This window comes from Cuculus canorus, chromosome 6 (assembly GCF_017976375.1).
Source record: "Cuculus canorus isolate bCucCan1 chromosome 6, bCucCan1.pri, whole genome shotgun sequence".
Classification (NCBI taxonomy): Eukaryota; Metazoa; Chordata; class Aves; order Cuculiformes; family Cuculidae; genus Cuculus; species Cuculus canorus.
This window is the reverse complement of record NC_071406.1, coordinates 37,488,107-37,504,322: the sequence shown is the minus strand read 5'-3', so window position 1 is coordinate 37,504,322 and position 16,216 is coordinate 37,488,107. Positions and strand designations below refer to the sequence as shown.

At 45.7% G+C, this 16,216-nt stretch overlaps 1 protein-coding gene across 12 annotated transcripts in view; it reads right to left on the bottom strand.

The window, feature by feature from the left end:
* UNC80 (unc-80 homolog, NALCN channel complex subunit) overlaps positions 1-16,216 on the bottom strand; it is a 127,547-nt gene that overhangs the window by 56,608 nt on the left and 54,723 nt on the right. For 6 of the 12 annotated variants that reach the window (XM_054069739.1, XM_054069744.1, XM_054069740.1 and 3 more), the window contains exons 23-29: positions 15,792-16,004; positions 14,198-14,369; positions 11,263-11,396; positions 10,386-10,551; positions 6,688-6,891; positions 5,110-5,210; positions 1,528-1,725 (exon numbers count right to left, since the gene is read on the bottom strand). In XM_054069739.1, the coding sequence (XP_053925714.1) occupies positions 1,528-1,725; positions 5,110-5,210; positions 6,688-6,891; positions 10,386-10,551; positions 11,263-11,396; positions 14,198-14,369; positions 15,792-16,004 (1,188 nt within the window). The remainder of the gene's footprint in view (positions 1-1,527; positions 1,726-5,109; positions 5,211-6,687; positions 6,892-10,385; positions 10,552-11,262; positions 11,397-14,197; positions 14,370-15,791; positions 16,005-16,216) is intronic. The other 6 variants (XM_054069743.1, XM_054069747.1, XM_054069748.1 and 3 more) reach the window with 3 other exon arrangements.

The window sequence follows — 16,216 nt, the reverse complement described above, 5'->3', positions numbered from 1 at the left end:
CCAGTTCCAACCCCCCTGCCATGGATGATGAAACGTCTATCACTTTGCCTTGCAATTTAAAGCTGGAGATGAAACACCACACAATAACGCACGGTGTTCTTTTGCTACTCTGCCAGCTGCTCAGCTCAAACCTGTCCTGTGTAGAGGAAATGACTGCCTCTCTTCCTAAATAATGAAGCGAGATGCTGCTTTTCTCCATCAAAGGAAACAGACGGGGGCTATGGTTTCAAGGAAAGCAGGATCAGTGTCTGTTATTGCATCTGCTCAGTGCTTTGTTCCATACAAACACCCTTTAATTTTCTAACCTGACAGGAAACAAACAATCGACTTGTTCATGAATCAACATTACGAACTTGTCTCCTACTCCACCATTTTCCACTTAGATGGACGATAGCCTCTTCACCCACCTGAAATCTTGATGAGTTCCATGAACGCTTTTGTGTTCAACGTTACTGCAAAGCAGTTGAACGATTATTCAGAACAACTGCAGCCTGTCTGCGTGGTCAGGAATAGGGAAGTATTAATCAGGTGATGACGTGAGTCAGTTTATACCTGGGTGGGCCCTTTACTGAAAGAAGAAATGTGTTTCTACTGAAGTTAAAGGCACCATTTATATGGTTAAAAAGGCACCATCTCGTTTGAATATCCTGCTGAGCTAGTCGTGAGAAGTGTCACTAAGGAGACTGTAACATCAAAGACTAACGTATGCAATTCCTGGAATAGCTCTGAATGCTCAGTTCTAAAAGAAAGAAATTATGAAAGATTTGACAGACAGAGTTGGGGTTGTTCAGCCTGGAGAAAAGAAGGCCCTGAGGAGACCTTAGAGCAGCTTCCAATACCTGAAGGATCTACAAGAAAGCTGGGGAGGGACTGTTTAAATAGGCTTGTGGTGACAGGACGAGGGGGAATGGGTATAAACTGGAGAGGGGCAGAGTTAGACTGGACATAAGGAGGAACTTCTTCACCATGAGGGTGGAGAGGCCCTGGAACAGGTTACCCAGAGCAGTGGTGGTTGCTCCATCCCTTGAGGTGTTCAAGGCCAGGTTGGATGGGCCTTGGGCAGCCTGATCCAGTGGGAGGTGTCCCAGCTCATGGCAGGGGGGTTAGAACTAGATGATCTTTAAGGTCCCTTCCAACCCAAACTCTTCTATGATTCTATGATTCTATTATTTTACAAGAATTCCAAGACTGATTCTTATTAACAGATGGGAAGAAACATGAAAAAAAAAAGAGACTGGACTCCAGGGGTTAATAAGTAGAACCCATAAAAGAATATTAAAAATAAAGCCAGGTTATAAACTTTTAAACAACCTCATCAGCAACTAAGGTTCTTCTGAGTCAATACAGATTACGTTCCTTCCATAATGCTAAATGACTTGTAGGTTTTCTGGCAGCAGAGCTGTGTTTAGGAAGGACTGCGTTAATTTTGTCATGAAAGAGCTGTTTGCACACACTATGCAGTCCTTGAAGGTAACTGAAACCTGCCCAGACAAATCCCTAAATGTTCTACTTTTCCCATTTACTCACCTCTTTTTGTTTCTTGCCTCTTGCCGCACTGTTCAATGTGCTGTTTTCTCGCAGAGAATCCACTGTGTCTCCATAAAGGAGTTTGATGGCCCGGACGAGACGAGCGCAGGACCGGCTGTGATGGAGGTAGCAGTGTGGGTGACAGTAGTCAACGTGGGTACATATGAAACTTTGCTGGTTGCACAACAGGATCATAACCTTGAGAAGAAAAAAAAGAGCTGTTACCTATAGAAAAGCGAGACCACAGAGGGCGGCCAGTGATGGGGACAGCCAAGCTTGCTTTTCCACAGCCCAGCAGAGGAGATGTAGAATCACAGAATGGTTTGGGTTGGAAGGCACCTCAAAGCCCATCCAATCCCACCCCCTGCCATGGGCAGGGACACCTCCCACTGGATCAGGGGCTCCAAGGCCCATCCAACCTGGCCTTGAACCCCTCCAGGGATGGGGCAGCCACCACTGCTCTGGGCACCCTGGGCCAGGGCCTCACGACTCTCACAGGAAAACATTTCTTCCTCAGATCTAATCTTGGCATGAAGCTCAACACAGCTTTCTCAAAATGCTACTTGAGACTGTGCAGGACTCCATACTTGCGAGTGGTTTACAAACTCGCTAGGTGTGGCTAAAGAAACATTAGTGTTAAAGCAGACAGAGAGACAAAGCTTCTGTAGATGTGGGGGTTTGGCTGGGGTCAAGATAAAGACTGAGAAAACCAGTGTTCCCTCGGTTTGCAGAAAAGCTGCTGCATCGCCACTCTTCTAAGAGGGCTTAGACTGTAAATTCTCAACTCCTCAACCATCACTATAACTACAAACCCACCAGGTTCAGGGGTTCATTTGCTTCAAGGATGGGAAAACAAATGCCTTGGTATGCTCTGAAGCAGGAATAATCTGTTCCAGTTGTCCAGCACACGTCTGGGGAGGCCAATCCAGCCCAGCTTTCTGTTAGCTGGCTCAGTCGTCGTTTCTGGTGGTGCTGCCATGTGGCAGAAAGAAGCTGTAAAACCCATCTAAGAAACAGAGTAAACGTTTGGGCATTCAGCTATTCTGAGCCCTGCTTTGCTGCAGCAACGCTGCTATTAGTCCCTAAACTAATTAATTAAAGACAACCTTGGGTGAGTCTACACTTTGGTGACTGCTTTCTGGTGTAACTCAAGAGGGTTTCAGCCCAGAGGGGCAGAGCTTAGCCGAGCAGATCTTTGTACACTGGGCTTCATGTCACACCCCCTCAATCCATGTAGCACTCTCATGAAAACACAGAGGCATCCCCAAGCCATTCACGCCATAGGTCACAACTAGCTTATATTAATTCCTCTCTTCATCCTGGTGCAGAAATACCCAGAACTACCAGAAAGAGGCTATCCCATATTTTCCATCCATATGGGGTGTGCAGCTCAAGTCATAGAACCATGGAATTAGAGAATCACAGAATGCCCTGAGTTGGAAGGGACCGACAAGGACCATCGAGTCCAGCTCCTGTCCCTGCACAGGACAACTCCAACACTCACACCGTGGGGCCGAGGGCCTTGGCCAAACCCTTCTGGAACATTGTCAGGCCGTGCCTGCTTCCCTGGGAGCTGTTCCAGGGCTCCACCACTCTCTGGGGGAAGAACCTTCTCCTGATGTCCAACCTAACCCTCCCCTGGCATCTTCCTGCCACTCCCTCGGGTCCAGAGAGAAGAGCTCAGTGCCTGCTCCTCCTCTTCCTCATGTGAGGAAGCTGCAGAGCACAATGAGGTCTCCCCTCTGTCTCCTTCCCATGTTATTTTGGGGTCAGTCAGGAATAACTCAAGCCACCAGTGTTGTATCAGTGTGCAAATGGTATAAATCTGATCAGCACTGTATCGCCCCTGCTCAGCCTCTGGTCCACTGCTGTAACTTGTAGTCACAGCACACAGACACAGAGTGAGGACAGCCCAGAGGAAATGCAGCTGCAGGCATGGAAGCAACTGGAACCCGTGATCCTTTTGAGTGGTTTGCCTCTGACCATAAAGCAGCTTTTCGTTTTGCCTGTGGTTTTAATGACCATCCAACCCATACCTTCTTTCCAACATACAACAAAGAGAAAGTTCTCATGCGATATTGGTACTTGCGTGGCAGTAACGGGAGCAGGTGATTTTTCAAATCTTCCTTTCTCCTGTGCAGGTTAATCACATGTAAAGCGAGAAAACATCTCAAGTCCCCTTTTATTTATGCCTTGTGTTTATAAACCCATGCATCCTCCCACACAGAGCAAAGACACCATGATTTAGGCTGCTAGCTAGGGAGATGCCTTCATCTTCTAGAAAGTCATCACCTCATATACACTCATGTTTATCATACTCAAATTAGTACACTAGGATTTCCAAATCATAGAATAGTTTGGGTTGGAAGGGACCTTAAAGATCATCTAGTTCCAACCCCTGTGATGGGCAAATCTAACAGAGAGGCCAGATAGTCAAGGGATAGAGGTACTACCTTGGAAGACATGACATTCAAGTTCCCCGCCCTGCTACCCTCTTCCATAAAAGATCACTTTTCAAACCAAGAACTGCTTGTGACATCGCAGTATGAGATTCAAGCTTGTTCTTGCCCACACCCCATAGGAATGGGGCAGTTGAGAGCAGCCTGTGGGAAATACTCGGGGAGAAGAGAGGGATATCAACTCATGATTGGCAGCAATCTTTCCCAAAGGCAACTGAGAAGTCAAAACGAGCTTCTGGAAGGCATCCGTTCTCACACACGTGTGCAGGATACAAACACTCTGCACACAGGGAGCCCATCCAACTTTTCTGTAAAGCACGTGCACGAGGGCACAGTGATGGCACTGCACCATCACAGCGTGTCACAACACAACAGAGGGAGAGGTGTAGAGTCCAGCCACTGGACTGAGCTGTGTAGACTTGCCCGATTGACTTTTGGCATGTTTAAATGATGAGTACATAGATCACCAAAACAGATGTCTACAGCCCTGCGTACGCAAATCACATTTACACTGTTGTACTCCTCATTTCTTGGACAGTTGAGACTACGCAAGGCCCTGCTGGGTTAGAATTGTGATGGAATGCACCTAAGGGAATCAAAGAAAATCTGTAATTCCCCCCCACCATGAGTTAATGGAGACAAGAAATACATAAACTGGCTCAAAAAGGGGTTAGAAAAACTCCCTGAAGAAAAATCTGCTCCACAATAGAAACTCCAATCTCAAGCAGCTTCTAAAATGCTGTTTTCCAGAAGCTGAGAGCCCATCTCATACCGCAGCCCATCCTGTTACTCCTCCTGAGCTACCTTCTCCTAGCCATGCCGGAGAGAAGATACTGAGCTGGCGAATTTGTCAGCCGAGGTAGCACAGCTAGAAAGAAACAGTCCCTTTTCCTTTACAAACCATAAATATGAAACGGACAGAGGGAGCAAGACAAGAACTTTCTGGCTTTACTCCATTTTTGAAGCGGCAAAACCTTTATTTCCAAAGGTTGCAGCTTACTTACACTTGGGATCCTTGATGCTACATGGAGAAAGCACAGATTGCGAGCCGGTTATTGCTAGCACAGATGAATTCCTACTGAAAATGCCATCCTTGAGAGTGCAGCCGGCGACTCATACTTACGTGCAGCCACGACATGTGCCGGTGATAGTTCTCCTCCGCGCCTGTGTTGCTCAGCACCTCGGGCTCAATGCTAGGCTCGCTCGCGCTCCAAGGGCTCCCTTCTTCAAAAGAAAAATACCCAAAAGGTGGTTGTTTTTTATCGCTCCCTATGTGCTTAAGGCCTAAGGACAGCACTTGTAAGCCAGGCCAGCCTTGTGGGAACAGCCCAGAGTACACCAAAGGTACCACACTGGAAAGGCTGCGTTTAGACACCCCTCCCCAATCCTTGGATCACGCTGGCTTGACAGTTACAAGAACCATTTAGACTCGGCTCAAAAGCCGTCTTGTCAGTAGCAAACACTGCTCCCTCCCCACTTTTTTCTTTAATGGAAGGGGAGAAGGTCAACTGAAAACATCAGAAATAAATTCTTTGCACCCTTCAGATGCTGCAAATGGTTGGTTTAGTGATCTGCATTGACTGGGCTCTGTGGTCAAAAATGTTCAACAAAAATCCTAGCAGAAGTGGCATCCAACTAGAAATGCCAACGGGCAAAGTCACCGCTCGTTGCCCGGGGAAACTGCTAATGTCATGGGGATGAAAGGGGAAAAAAATCCTGATTCCAGCACACTAGTTCTAAAGAACTCAGGCAAGGGAGACATTTCTCTGGGAACTTCAGTGATCCCTGTGTTTCCTCTAGCCATAACCTCCTGGAAAACTAGCATTAATGCTGATAAGAGACGGCTGGGGCTGAACTCTGGTTAATCCTTTCTATCTCTTCTTTAAGTGAACCGTGACTTGCCCAAATCTGCGGAACAGGCAACCCCACTCTCCACATCCACCTACTGAAGCGTCTTTTGGACAACATCAAAAATGGCCTTCAAGCCTGGGAGGTTACTTCAGCTCCAAATGTATTCAAACCGTATTTTTTGCTTAACAGCTCTAACAGAGGGAGCCCCTTTAGTTCAACTGGGATGGAGATCTCTCATGGCAGGATGCATATTTTGTTTCCTTAAGATAAATATAAGGGGATCCATCTTTTGAACACTAAGGAAGGCATCTGTAAACTCTAAAAATATATGTATATGCCAATACGTAGGTATATATTATGTAGCATGTACACGTTATGCTCTACATATAGGAATATATATATTACATGTCATACGACATGCCTACGACATCATAAGCTACACAGAAGATGAAGTGCACGTCTGTACATATATATATCCTATCTATTAATGCAGACAATATCATATATGCATACGACCTTACGTATTCATTACATCACATGGTTTAGGGGGGTGTGTATGTGCCTATACACACGTGTCCCCTAAAGCCAGCATGCGTTTGGCTGGCAGCACCAGCATTCCAAGAGTTCATGCTCTACCACGGAGCTCTGAATTGACAAGCTGTGCGCGGAGCTGACGCTGAGAGGTTTTGACCCACGGTCCTCCCAGGCAGCCCCTGAGGAGGATTCTAGGCGTTTCCTAGCCTGCTGGGGTGGGGGAGGTCTCTTGTTGTTTCTAGCTCTGCTGCAATCATATCAAGAGTTTGGGTCCTGCCTCTTGTCCCCTCCCTTTCCACCCACTCGTCTAAGTTACCTATATCAGTGACAGTGTCCCTGCTGTGGGACAGCTGCAGCTCCTCATTCTCAGACTCTGAGTCCTGCCGTGATAACTTGGTGCTCTTTAGGCTGCCGGCCCGGCGAATGCTGGAAAGGGAACCCCCCTTCTTCACCCGGAAACTGCGGGTTCCTTTAATCTGGAGCAAGCGGGAGCCTCCTATCCTGATCTTCCTGCTGGGAACTGTATTAAAAGAATAAGAGAGGACTTTTTTCCCCTTAATTTTTCCCCATTTAAAAGAAACAAGAAAGAGATCCTGGCCCTCCCCTCCCTCCCGCCCCTTTGCTGCCAGCCAGTATTGCGGCATCTTTTCTTCTACCAGGGGCTGTGGGGACAGAGGCTCCCTCCAAAGCCACCGCCAATGCAGCTCTGTCAATCAGGCAGTAAAGATGCTTTTAGGCAAATGCGTTTGGCACCTCATTTCCTGGAGACCTGGTGCGTGTCACCTCCGGCCTTGTCTGTGTTTGGAATTAGCCCTCGTTCAACCACCAGCAAGTAGAGTCAGCTGCTCTAACAGAAACCCAAAACGTGGACAAGGAAAACCTACAATTCACACCAATTTGGACCAATTCCTGCCAGGAAACAGGATCTGCCCAATGGATGTAAATGGCAGTTTTCTTTGCCAGCCCCCGGGGTTTGCATTAGCGCAGAGTCACCTCTTGCTAGGGATAGATGGCTGAATCCCACTCATGAACAAGGCACCACGGACAAACCTATTCTCCGGTGGGCTTGGGTTCTGTAAAGCTCACTGAGCTCTGCAGGAGGAGCAATTATTTATTCATAGAGCACGGGTGACTGCAGAAGGGTAGTCTGCTTCATGAGGTTAGCACGCAAGGCTTCTTGGAAGTAAGATTTGCATAAATCCGTGTTTCTGCATGTTACTCTTCACCATTAGAATGCTTTAGAGGAAACGGGAGCACGTAGATCCTCTCCTTCAGACAAATCAGCAGCTCTCAGGCATTAACAACATCCATTGACACTCGGCATTTTTGATGAGCACAGACATGAAATGGTTCAATGTTCAAAGCACCAACCGTTTGCACTGTCCTTCTCCTCCTATTTCAAAGGCAGTACACGGCAGTATGTCAGTCCAAATGTTGCAACACCCAGTCATTTCACTGCAGATGTAATCGGGCATGGCCACGTGTGATCGATCACCCTTTGGTGTGGTGTTGAGAATGAACAGGATCCAGCTTTTTGGATACCATGGGGAAGGAAAATATTTTAATAGAATTGTATTTTGGCTTCAGGAAAAAAAAAAAATAAAAAAATGAAACGCACCTTTACTCCTGAGAATATCCCTAATTCCTCCAGAACCCAATTCCTACTCCTGTTTCCGTGGCTAACGTTCTGGCTGAAGACAGCAGGATAGATTTTGAGAGCTGCTACTCAGTCCTCATGAATCAGCTGGGCAAATCCCTGCAGAGTGAGCAGAGAATCTCCCTCCGAGCGACCACGCTGAGTTCCTCAGCAAGCACTACTGCTGAATTCTGTGCAGATCAGCCTCAACACAGTGGCTCCGTTCCCCCACGCACCAAACCATTTAAGCACTTGTAACTGCATTTCACGAAGTCTGCAGAATCCCATTTTAGCACTCAAACAAGTACATCCGATCCTCTGGGAGCCTGCATCTACCTAACTCTGGTGTCTGGGTTTCAGACCTACCTGGAGCAGATTCTACACGGTAAACTTGTTTGAATAGCTGTTAAGCCACACCTGGGGTAAGCAATGAGAGCAAAGTATTTAAGACTCAGGAAAAAATAAAAGGAAACAGATTAGTACTCATCAAAGAGGTTGAGATAAAGAAACCTGTCACTGCAGGCAAGAAAACTTTAGTTACGTTCACAAAACAACATCTTCTTATCTAGAAAAGTGCAGATTAGGAAAGATGCCTCTGCATCTGTTCTGTGGATCCCCAGAAGGAGATGCTGTGGCCAGAGAAAAGAACATAAATATTGTGATTCTAAAACATAACATAATCTTGCATTTATTTAGAATAAATATCTCAAATACATTTTTACTAGAGTATAGTCCTACCACAGTCACTTTACCATCTCTAAAATGTAGTAAAAGAGGTATTTTAGTAAAGGAATACTACATGATAGCTTAGGAAAAAAGAAGAGGGAAAAATATCCAACTGAAACCACAGGGAAAATGAAGGTTTTTTTAAGGATGCAGAAAGTTAATACTCTTGTCTCAAAAATAACTCGATTCAGTATTATGCCTGCAACACATGAAAGAAAACCTAAGTCAGTATTGCCTCTAAGAACAGCACAGTCAGATTGGCCACCAGCATTTTCCAGCAGGACTGTGTCCTTGGAGCCATCCTCCAACCCAGGTGACATCCCAGGGGATGGGACCGCTGCCGAAGAAGCTGAAAAGCGGTTTCAAGTAATCGTCATTACTATCTTAAAACCCAAAGCCAAGCTTTTCCTCAGCTATATTGTTAGAGACACCCTATCCCACTGATCTTTAACCACCAGACAGACCACAAAGCTGTGTGCTTCTCCAGGCTGCCAAAAGGCCAAGGGTACAAAACGTGAGGTTGAGCATGAATTTATCCAGCTCAACCTCTCTTAGGGGGATGCCTAGCTGTCTTCCCAGGAGTAACTGTTCCACCTGAGGCACAATTTTGGAGCCAGGTTTACACCTTTACATCTAAGTCTTGGAAACGGTTCTAATATTTTCTGCAGTAATCTGGGCATGGTCACAGCTGAAGACAACACAAACTTCATCCAAAGCCCCGTGAAGTCAATAAAAGCTCTCTGAATCATTAATATGCGTTACAGCTCCTAGAGGATAACCAGCTACAGACTCCATTCTTCTCAAACGATCATCAAACACTTATCCTTTCCAAACCACCGTCGAAATTATCATTCAAGCACCTGCACCTGTCATAGCTACCATGAGACGGAATTTAAACAGTTCAGGAAAGCTTCTTAGAGGGAGAATCATTTACAGTTTAGCCTCTAATTGTGAATACGTCCGATGACTGTATATTGTATTGCAACACTTGTACCATCAGAGAGTATGTGAGTTGTGCATGAGATGGCTCAAAAATGGAAACACTCTGCTGTTCTTGGCAAACACAGTAAGCTTGAGATCTGCTTGTACAGAGTACACTACGCTGGTAACATCAACCTGCTCGCCATCAAAAGCCACAGAGGTGTGTGTTTGTCATGTGGTAGCAAAGAATTCGAGAGATCAAGTGATCGACCATTAATTCTGTGAGATGCCATGACTTCCAAACCAGCACTGATTTTCAGAAAGATCCCGGTCTTCCCTCCTGCTACAGTTTTCCCCAAATGAAAAATTGTAATCAGAATAAAAAACAAACAAGAACTCTTTTGATCTTTATTTTCAAAGTGAATCAAATCGTGATGCTTCTCTCAGCATCCCACTGAGAGACGGTTTCAAACAAGGCATCCTCCTTTTTAGAAACCTTGCAATGCTCTCAATTGGTTTCAGTCATAGCAGCATTTTATAAAATTTAACATCTTTGCTTCTCACATTTGTTGTATTGAACCCTGAAGGCCAGAAGCGTCTCAGAAATGATTTGAAGCCACGTGACTCCATGGCCGCCTGCTTTTCAACACAGTCTATGCAAATGAAAAACATCAAACCAAGCGCCACTTCACAAGCCCTGAGAACACAGAAGCCTTTTTGTGCTGACAAACCTTTTTTCTCCTCGAAGCCAGCCTCAGATTTGAGGGTGTGGCTGCTGCTGTGCAGGGAATCCTTTGAATCTTCATTTTCATCCAAAACCCCAGCAAAGCTGATCTTTCTCTCATACCTGTGCCGGTCCATCTCGGGGTCCAGACGCAGCCTGCAGCTCTCCAGATCCTGCAGCAGAACGCAGACCACATAGATGTGCAAGAAGAATTGTTGCTAAAAGTCCGTGGTGTTTTTTAGTATTTTAAAAGATATCCTAGGATCATCGGACAGGCAGGAGACGCCTGTGGGTCCCAGTTAGTGGTTATCATTTGCAATTGTTGTGGTAGCAGATGAAAGCTTGTTCAGCTGCATGGTTAGATAACAGTGTGATGTATTATCACGACTTTTGAATGAGGAGCTGGATTTTTAATTAATACCAGAAATGAGGCAGCCAGCAGGATCAGGGGAGTCATCCTTCCGCTGTATTCAGCGTTGGTGAGGCTGCACCTCAAATCCTCTGTTCAGTTTTGGGCCCCTCACTACAAAAAGGACATTGAGGGGCTGGAGCGCGTCCAGAGAAGGGAACGGAGCTGGGGAGGGGGCTGGAGAGCATCCAGAGAAGGGAACGGAGCTGGGGAGGGGGCTGGAGAGCATCCAGAGAAGGGAACGGAGCTGGGGAAAGGGCTGGAGAGCATCCAGAGAAGGGAACAGAGCTGGGGAAGGGCCTGGAGAACAAAGGTTATGAGGAGCAGCTGAAGGACCTGGGGGACCTTCCTGAAAATGTTGTGCTCCCACAGTCTCATCATCTTAATCAACCCACTTGTTGTGCCCTTGCCATCTTTTGTTCTCCAATAGACTTATGGGGGCACAGCTCCTCTCCAACCCATATGGTCCACTTACCACGAGAGGCTCAGTGCGTGGCCTGGGCATGTAGGGAAAGGTCTCTCGAAGGAAAGTGGTTATCTCCAGGAGGAGCTGGCATGCAGCCATTTTCAGTGCAAAAGGACAACAACATTTGGTAGGATTCACAGTGCCTAGGAAGAAAATATTCCCACGGTGAGCAAATATTCATACAAAATCTGGATCCAAGAGGTGATGGACGTTTTCACATATGGTGCACAATGCAAGCAGCACTAAAAGAGGAGGAAACCCCAGTCTGCTGTCTATGTAACCTTCCCTACACTAAAAGGAATAAAGAAAAGATCAATCCATGTATTTACCAGCATGTGTAATAGTATTAACACTGCAGAGTTTTATGGTATATATTATATCATAATATATTATAGCATATTATATCATAATTATAAAATGGTTTGGGTTGGAAGGAACCTTAAAACTCACCCAGTTCCAATCCCCTGCCATGGGCAGGGACACCTCCCACTGGATCAGAGTGCCCAAAGCCTCATCCAACCTGGCCTTAATATTATCTTATACTACACGATATTATACTATCTTATACTGAAGTAACACTTTAACTAGCGTACTATAGCGTATAGTATAGCACCTACTAAGCACAATCTTATAGCATATATAACTTTATAACTAATGTACTATAGCATACATTATAGTATATTATGGTGCGGTACCTACTGAACATGATCTTACAGCATTTTGTATACACTTATTTAAAGTTAAAAGTAGATACTCTTATTTCCCTTTACAGTTTTGCATTCAGCCAAATCTTCTGCAGTTCTAGCAAAGAACCACTTTAAAATATAGGCAAATTTCTCAAACTACATGAGAATGTTATGACTAGCCAGCAAAGAAGCACTGTGCTTATTATTCATTACTGCCCTGATAAGTGGGAAAGAGCCTCCTCTGAAGTCAGGCTCCTTTATTTGTGCCCAGAATCCAAATGCTATTTAGAGATCATCAAGAAAAAAAAACATCAAACTGCTTAATCAAATTATACATTCAAATGCTTGATGTAAAACAAAGGGAGGAGGGGAAGAGAGATCATCAAAATACTTCAAGTTTTGTCTCAACTGGGTCTAAATGATCAACTTCAAAAGGCCTGCACTTTGTAACCCCTCTGACGCCATCCAAAGCTTGAAAAGTAGGAAGGATTCTTCAGTGCCTGATCAGTTTTAAAAATACCATTTAGGACAGCAAAAAAAGGAAATAAAAAATCAGTTGTGACCACAACTAACCACACCCATTTTTAAGAATGCCTGATATTACCACCTACATACATTTCACAGAGATTTCGATTTTCACTGACTTTCCCCCCTGCATGATCTCATTACTTTTTGCAAAGAAACCAAACAACTGAGAGGGTGCTGCAGGGATCAGATAAAGCCAGGTGAATTCTGGGATGCTTGCTAATTCCTCCGGATATATTACCAGTAACAAGTTATGGACTTCGTAGGACTACAATAATCCGAACTGCCAAATACAGATGAGACATAGAGTGTAATGGAATATCCAACCGTATAGTTCATGCTCTTCAGTTTGCTCCTTCAAGCACACCGGGCATCTTTTGAAGAATTTCTGTTTTCATCATGAAAGCAGATCATTGTTTTCAGATCCTGGCTTTCAGAAGAGTACTTGAGTTTTTCCATGGCTTTCTAGACCATAAAATCATGGAATGCTTTGGGTTGGAAAGGACCTTTACACGTCATCAAGCCCAACCCCCCCTGCAGGAGCAGGGACATCTTTAACCGGTTCTCAGAGCCACAACCTGTTCTCTGTTTGCTTGTCTTAGACCAACCTTCTAAAGCAGCTCCACATTTCCCTAGCAGTGCCTTCTCAGTGGCTGAAGAGGGACAAGACCATTCTGTCACTTGATCATGGGAATGCAGTTGTTCTTCACCTTTCAAAAGTCATTCATGATGCAGAGGAGGGAAGACTGTGAGTGTGCTCTCCTGCTTTGGATATACCTCTTAAAGAGCCAATAAACCACCTAGAAGCACCTCTGCTCGTGTAGCTGCTACCACACGTGAAGGTCTACCTTAGGGCCAACACGTTCTCTTGAGATCATACCCCGCAAATGCCTTTTCACTGCTCCCACCTACCTCTCTCTACTCCAAAGCTGGCCTTTACGCAGTGACAAGAACAAACCCAGAACCACGGGAAAAGAAACCAGAAGATAATGAACAGTAGTAGCAGACTACATCCAATGGCAAACAACAGCACATGGACACAGGAACCACTGCACCACACATGGATATACAGATGGTGTCTGGAGGGGACATCACGTTTGTTACCACCATCACCTACACCAGCCTGTGTTGTGACTTCACTTATTCTAATTCACAGGGCTAGCTATAATTTTAACGTCTCTCTAGGAGGTTGTTACTGGTGATCTGTGACACCCTCTGCCCAACCCTTATGTACTCACACGCACAAATGTGTGTGTTTTGGTCGTCTGGTTGGTACGCAGGTTTTTAATGACAGTTTTTATACCACTGTGCCATATTTCCACCTGAGAATCAGGCAAATACACTGAAGTCAAGACGCAAACGCCTTTGTTAGATCTGTGCCAATTCACATCAGGTGAGGGAATGAATGTTAAGAAACAGAAATAACTGTGGAGAGTGGGGATTCTGAACCATTTTTTGGCACTGGGGTGACAGCAAGAATCAAGAAATAAATCATTACCCTGCTTATAACTGCAATTGTCAGTATATAGGAATTACAACTCACTGCCTGGTTTTCATGCCTTTTCCTTCAAAGTCTCCCAAGTGCTGCTACCTATCTGTCATGTTGTACATCCAAGCATGGAAAGGACAGGGAAGGAAGCTGTGGTGAAGGTGAGGGACTGGGATATACAGCTGGGTGGCAAGAGGATGAAAAGAGAAGAAAAATTAAGTGCTCCTAAAGCAGAGGTTCTTACAAGCGGGGGTTCTTGTAGTAAAGGGAGTCTCCTTACTGTCATCTAAAAAGTCTTCTTCCTCATCCTCCTTTCTCAGGCGCCTCTTGGTCTCCTCATCATAAATGAGGCCCAGCAGGTTGGCAGGGCTCTCGCTCTCCGCATGGCACAGCTCGTTGAGGCGGACACCGATCGCCTGCAGAAACAGAAAGCACAGGGTGAGAATTTCAGCCCAGCTCACTGGTGGCCAGGGGCTCTGCTCCCTGCAGGCTGTGGAGGTGTTCCAGACAGAAGAGAATGTCATAGAATCATATAGAATGGTTCGGGTTGGAAGAGACCTTAAAGCCCATCCAGTTCCACCCTCTGTCATGGGCAGGGACACCTCCCACTGCATCAGGTTGCTCAAAGCCTCATCTAACCTGGCCTTGAACACCTCCAGGGATGGGGCGGCCACATCCTGGCTACATTTTTGTTGCCTGTGAAGCGGACTAAGGTAGAAAAAGGGATGACAGAGGATTAATTGCTACCAAACCCATAATTTATTTCCCCTGCCAAGAGAGAAAGCTTATTAGCTTGGGTGCTAATTAGGCTGGGTTCTTCCCCAGGCTGTGTTTTGTGGTGGGAATGTACGGACATGGCCAGCACTAGTTCACGGTTCCCTATAATGTACTCCACTGAGAAGCATATGTTGGTTAAACCTAGTAGAACAGGGGTCAGCAAAGCTTTTTTGGTATAGATTACAGCAGTATCCGAAGACTGCAGAACACATGGGTTTCAAGTTCCCCTGAGCCTTGGATTTTTTGCCTTTCCTTTTTTGCCTTTTTTCTTTTGGACCATGATGCTCACTATAAATATCTTTGGTTTTGTGGAAAGAGGTGAGGAGCCCAAAGCTCACTTCCAGATAGACACAGGTAACAGGGACCACAGAGGTCAAAGGAACTGCTTTCCGTACTTTGAGTTGTGTGAAATGACTTGTGATAAGCATCAGACCTTCAGGAGGTGCAATCTAGTGGGTTTCCAAAGAAACTGCGGGTGGAATGGACAGAGCCAGGCAGGGCGACTGCCTACATCATGTGTGGTAAGCAGTCACCATCAACTTGAAGGAGTCAAGCTCAAAACAAATGAAGACAGTTCTTTTGATGACAAGTAGTAGCCCCGTAGGATTCCTTGCCAAAGGACAACGAGGGCTACCAGTTTGTGAGGGTGCAAAGAGAGACTGGATAGCTATGTTGAAGAGAAGACCATTACCAAATAAACAGCACTACATCCAGTTCCAGCAGCCCTAGGCTAAAAATACTTGGAAGCTAGAGAAAAGCAAGAAGCATCACACCCCCACTCTTCCTCCTCCTTAGGCATTCGCACATGGCAAGGACTGGAAACAGGAGACTGGACCACATGGATGCTCAGAGGGACCACAGCAGGGCCAGAGGAGGGAAAAGGACACTGCTGCATCCTAACAAAGTCCATTTCCATTGGGAGAAGAACTGAGCCTGACAGGCGTGAAGTTGGAAGGGAGGCTTATGAGTCCCCATTTTACTGGAATCGAAATTCTGCATCCAATTATTTTTGCATTTTGGTATATTTTTTTAATATAAGTAGAAGAGAAACAAGCACTTACATCTCCCCACTGGTAGAAGAGCTTAGCTGCATTCCACTGCAGCTTCTGGTTCCTTTTGTTGCCCACAACAGGAGAACGTCCACGGGACAGGCCTTTCTTCGTGATGTTGACATGGTGGCCCTTCATCCACTCGGGCCAGTTGCCGCGGTTGCAGCGGTGAACGAAGCGTGCGCATTCGAGGAACAGGGCTGCTCTCGCCACCACGGGAGCTTCCTAGAATGTTTGCAAAAGATTCCCTTAAATACGAATACATTGGAAAATACAAATAAATTGGAAAAACCCACTGAACATTAGAGGATATTGTACTTCAATCGATAGCTTGCCATGGAGTCACACAGATTGAGCAATCCCTCCATCACCATCTGACACCAGGATCTCTGCCATAAGTCTCACCTCCTGAGCTGATAAAACCAACTTAAAAACAA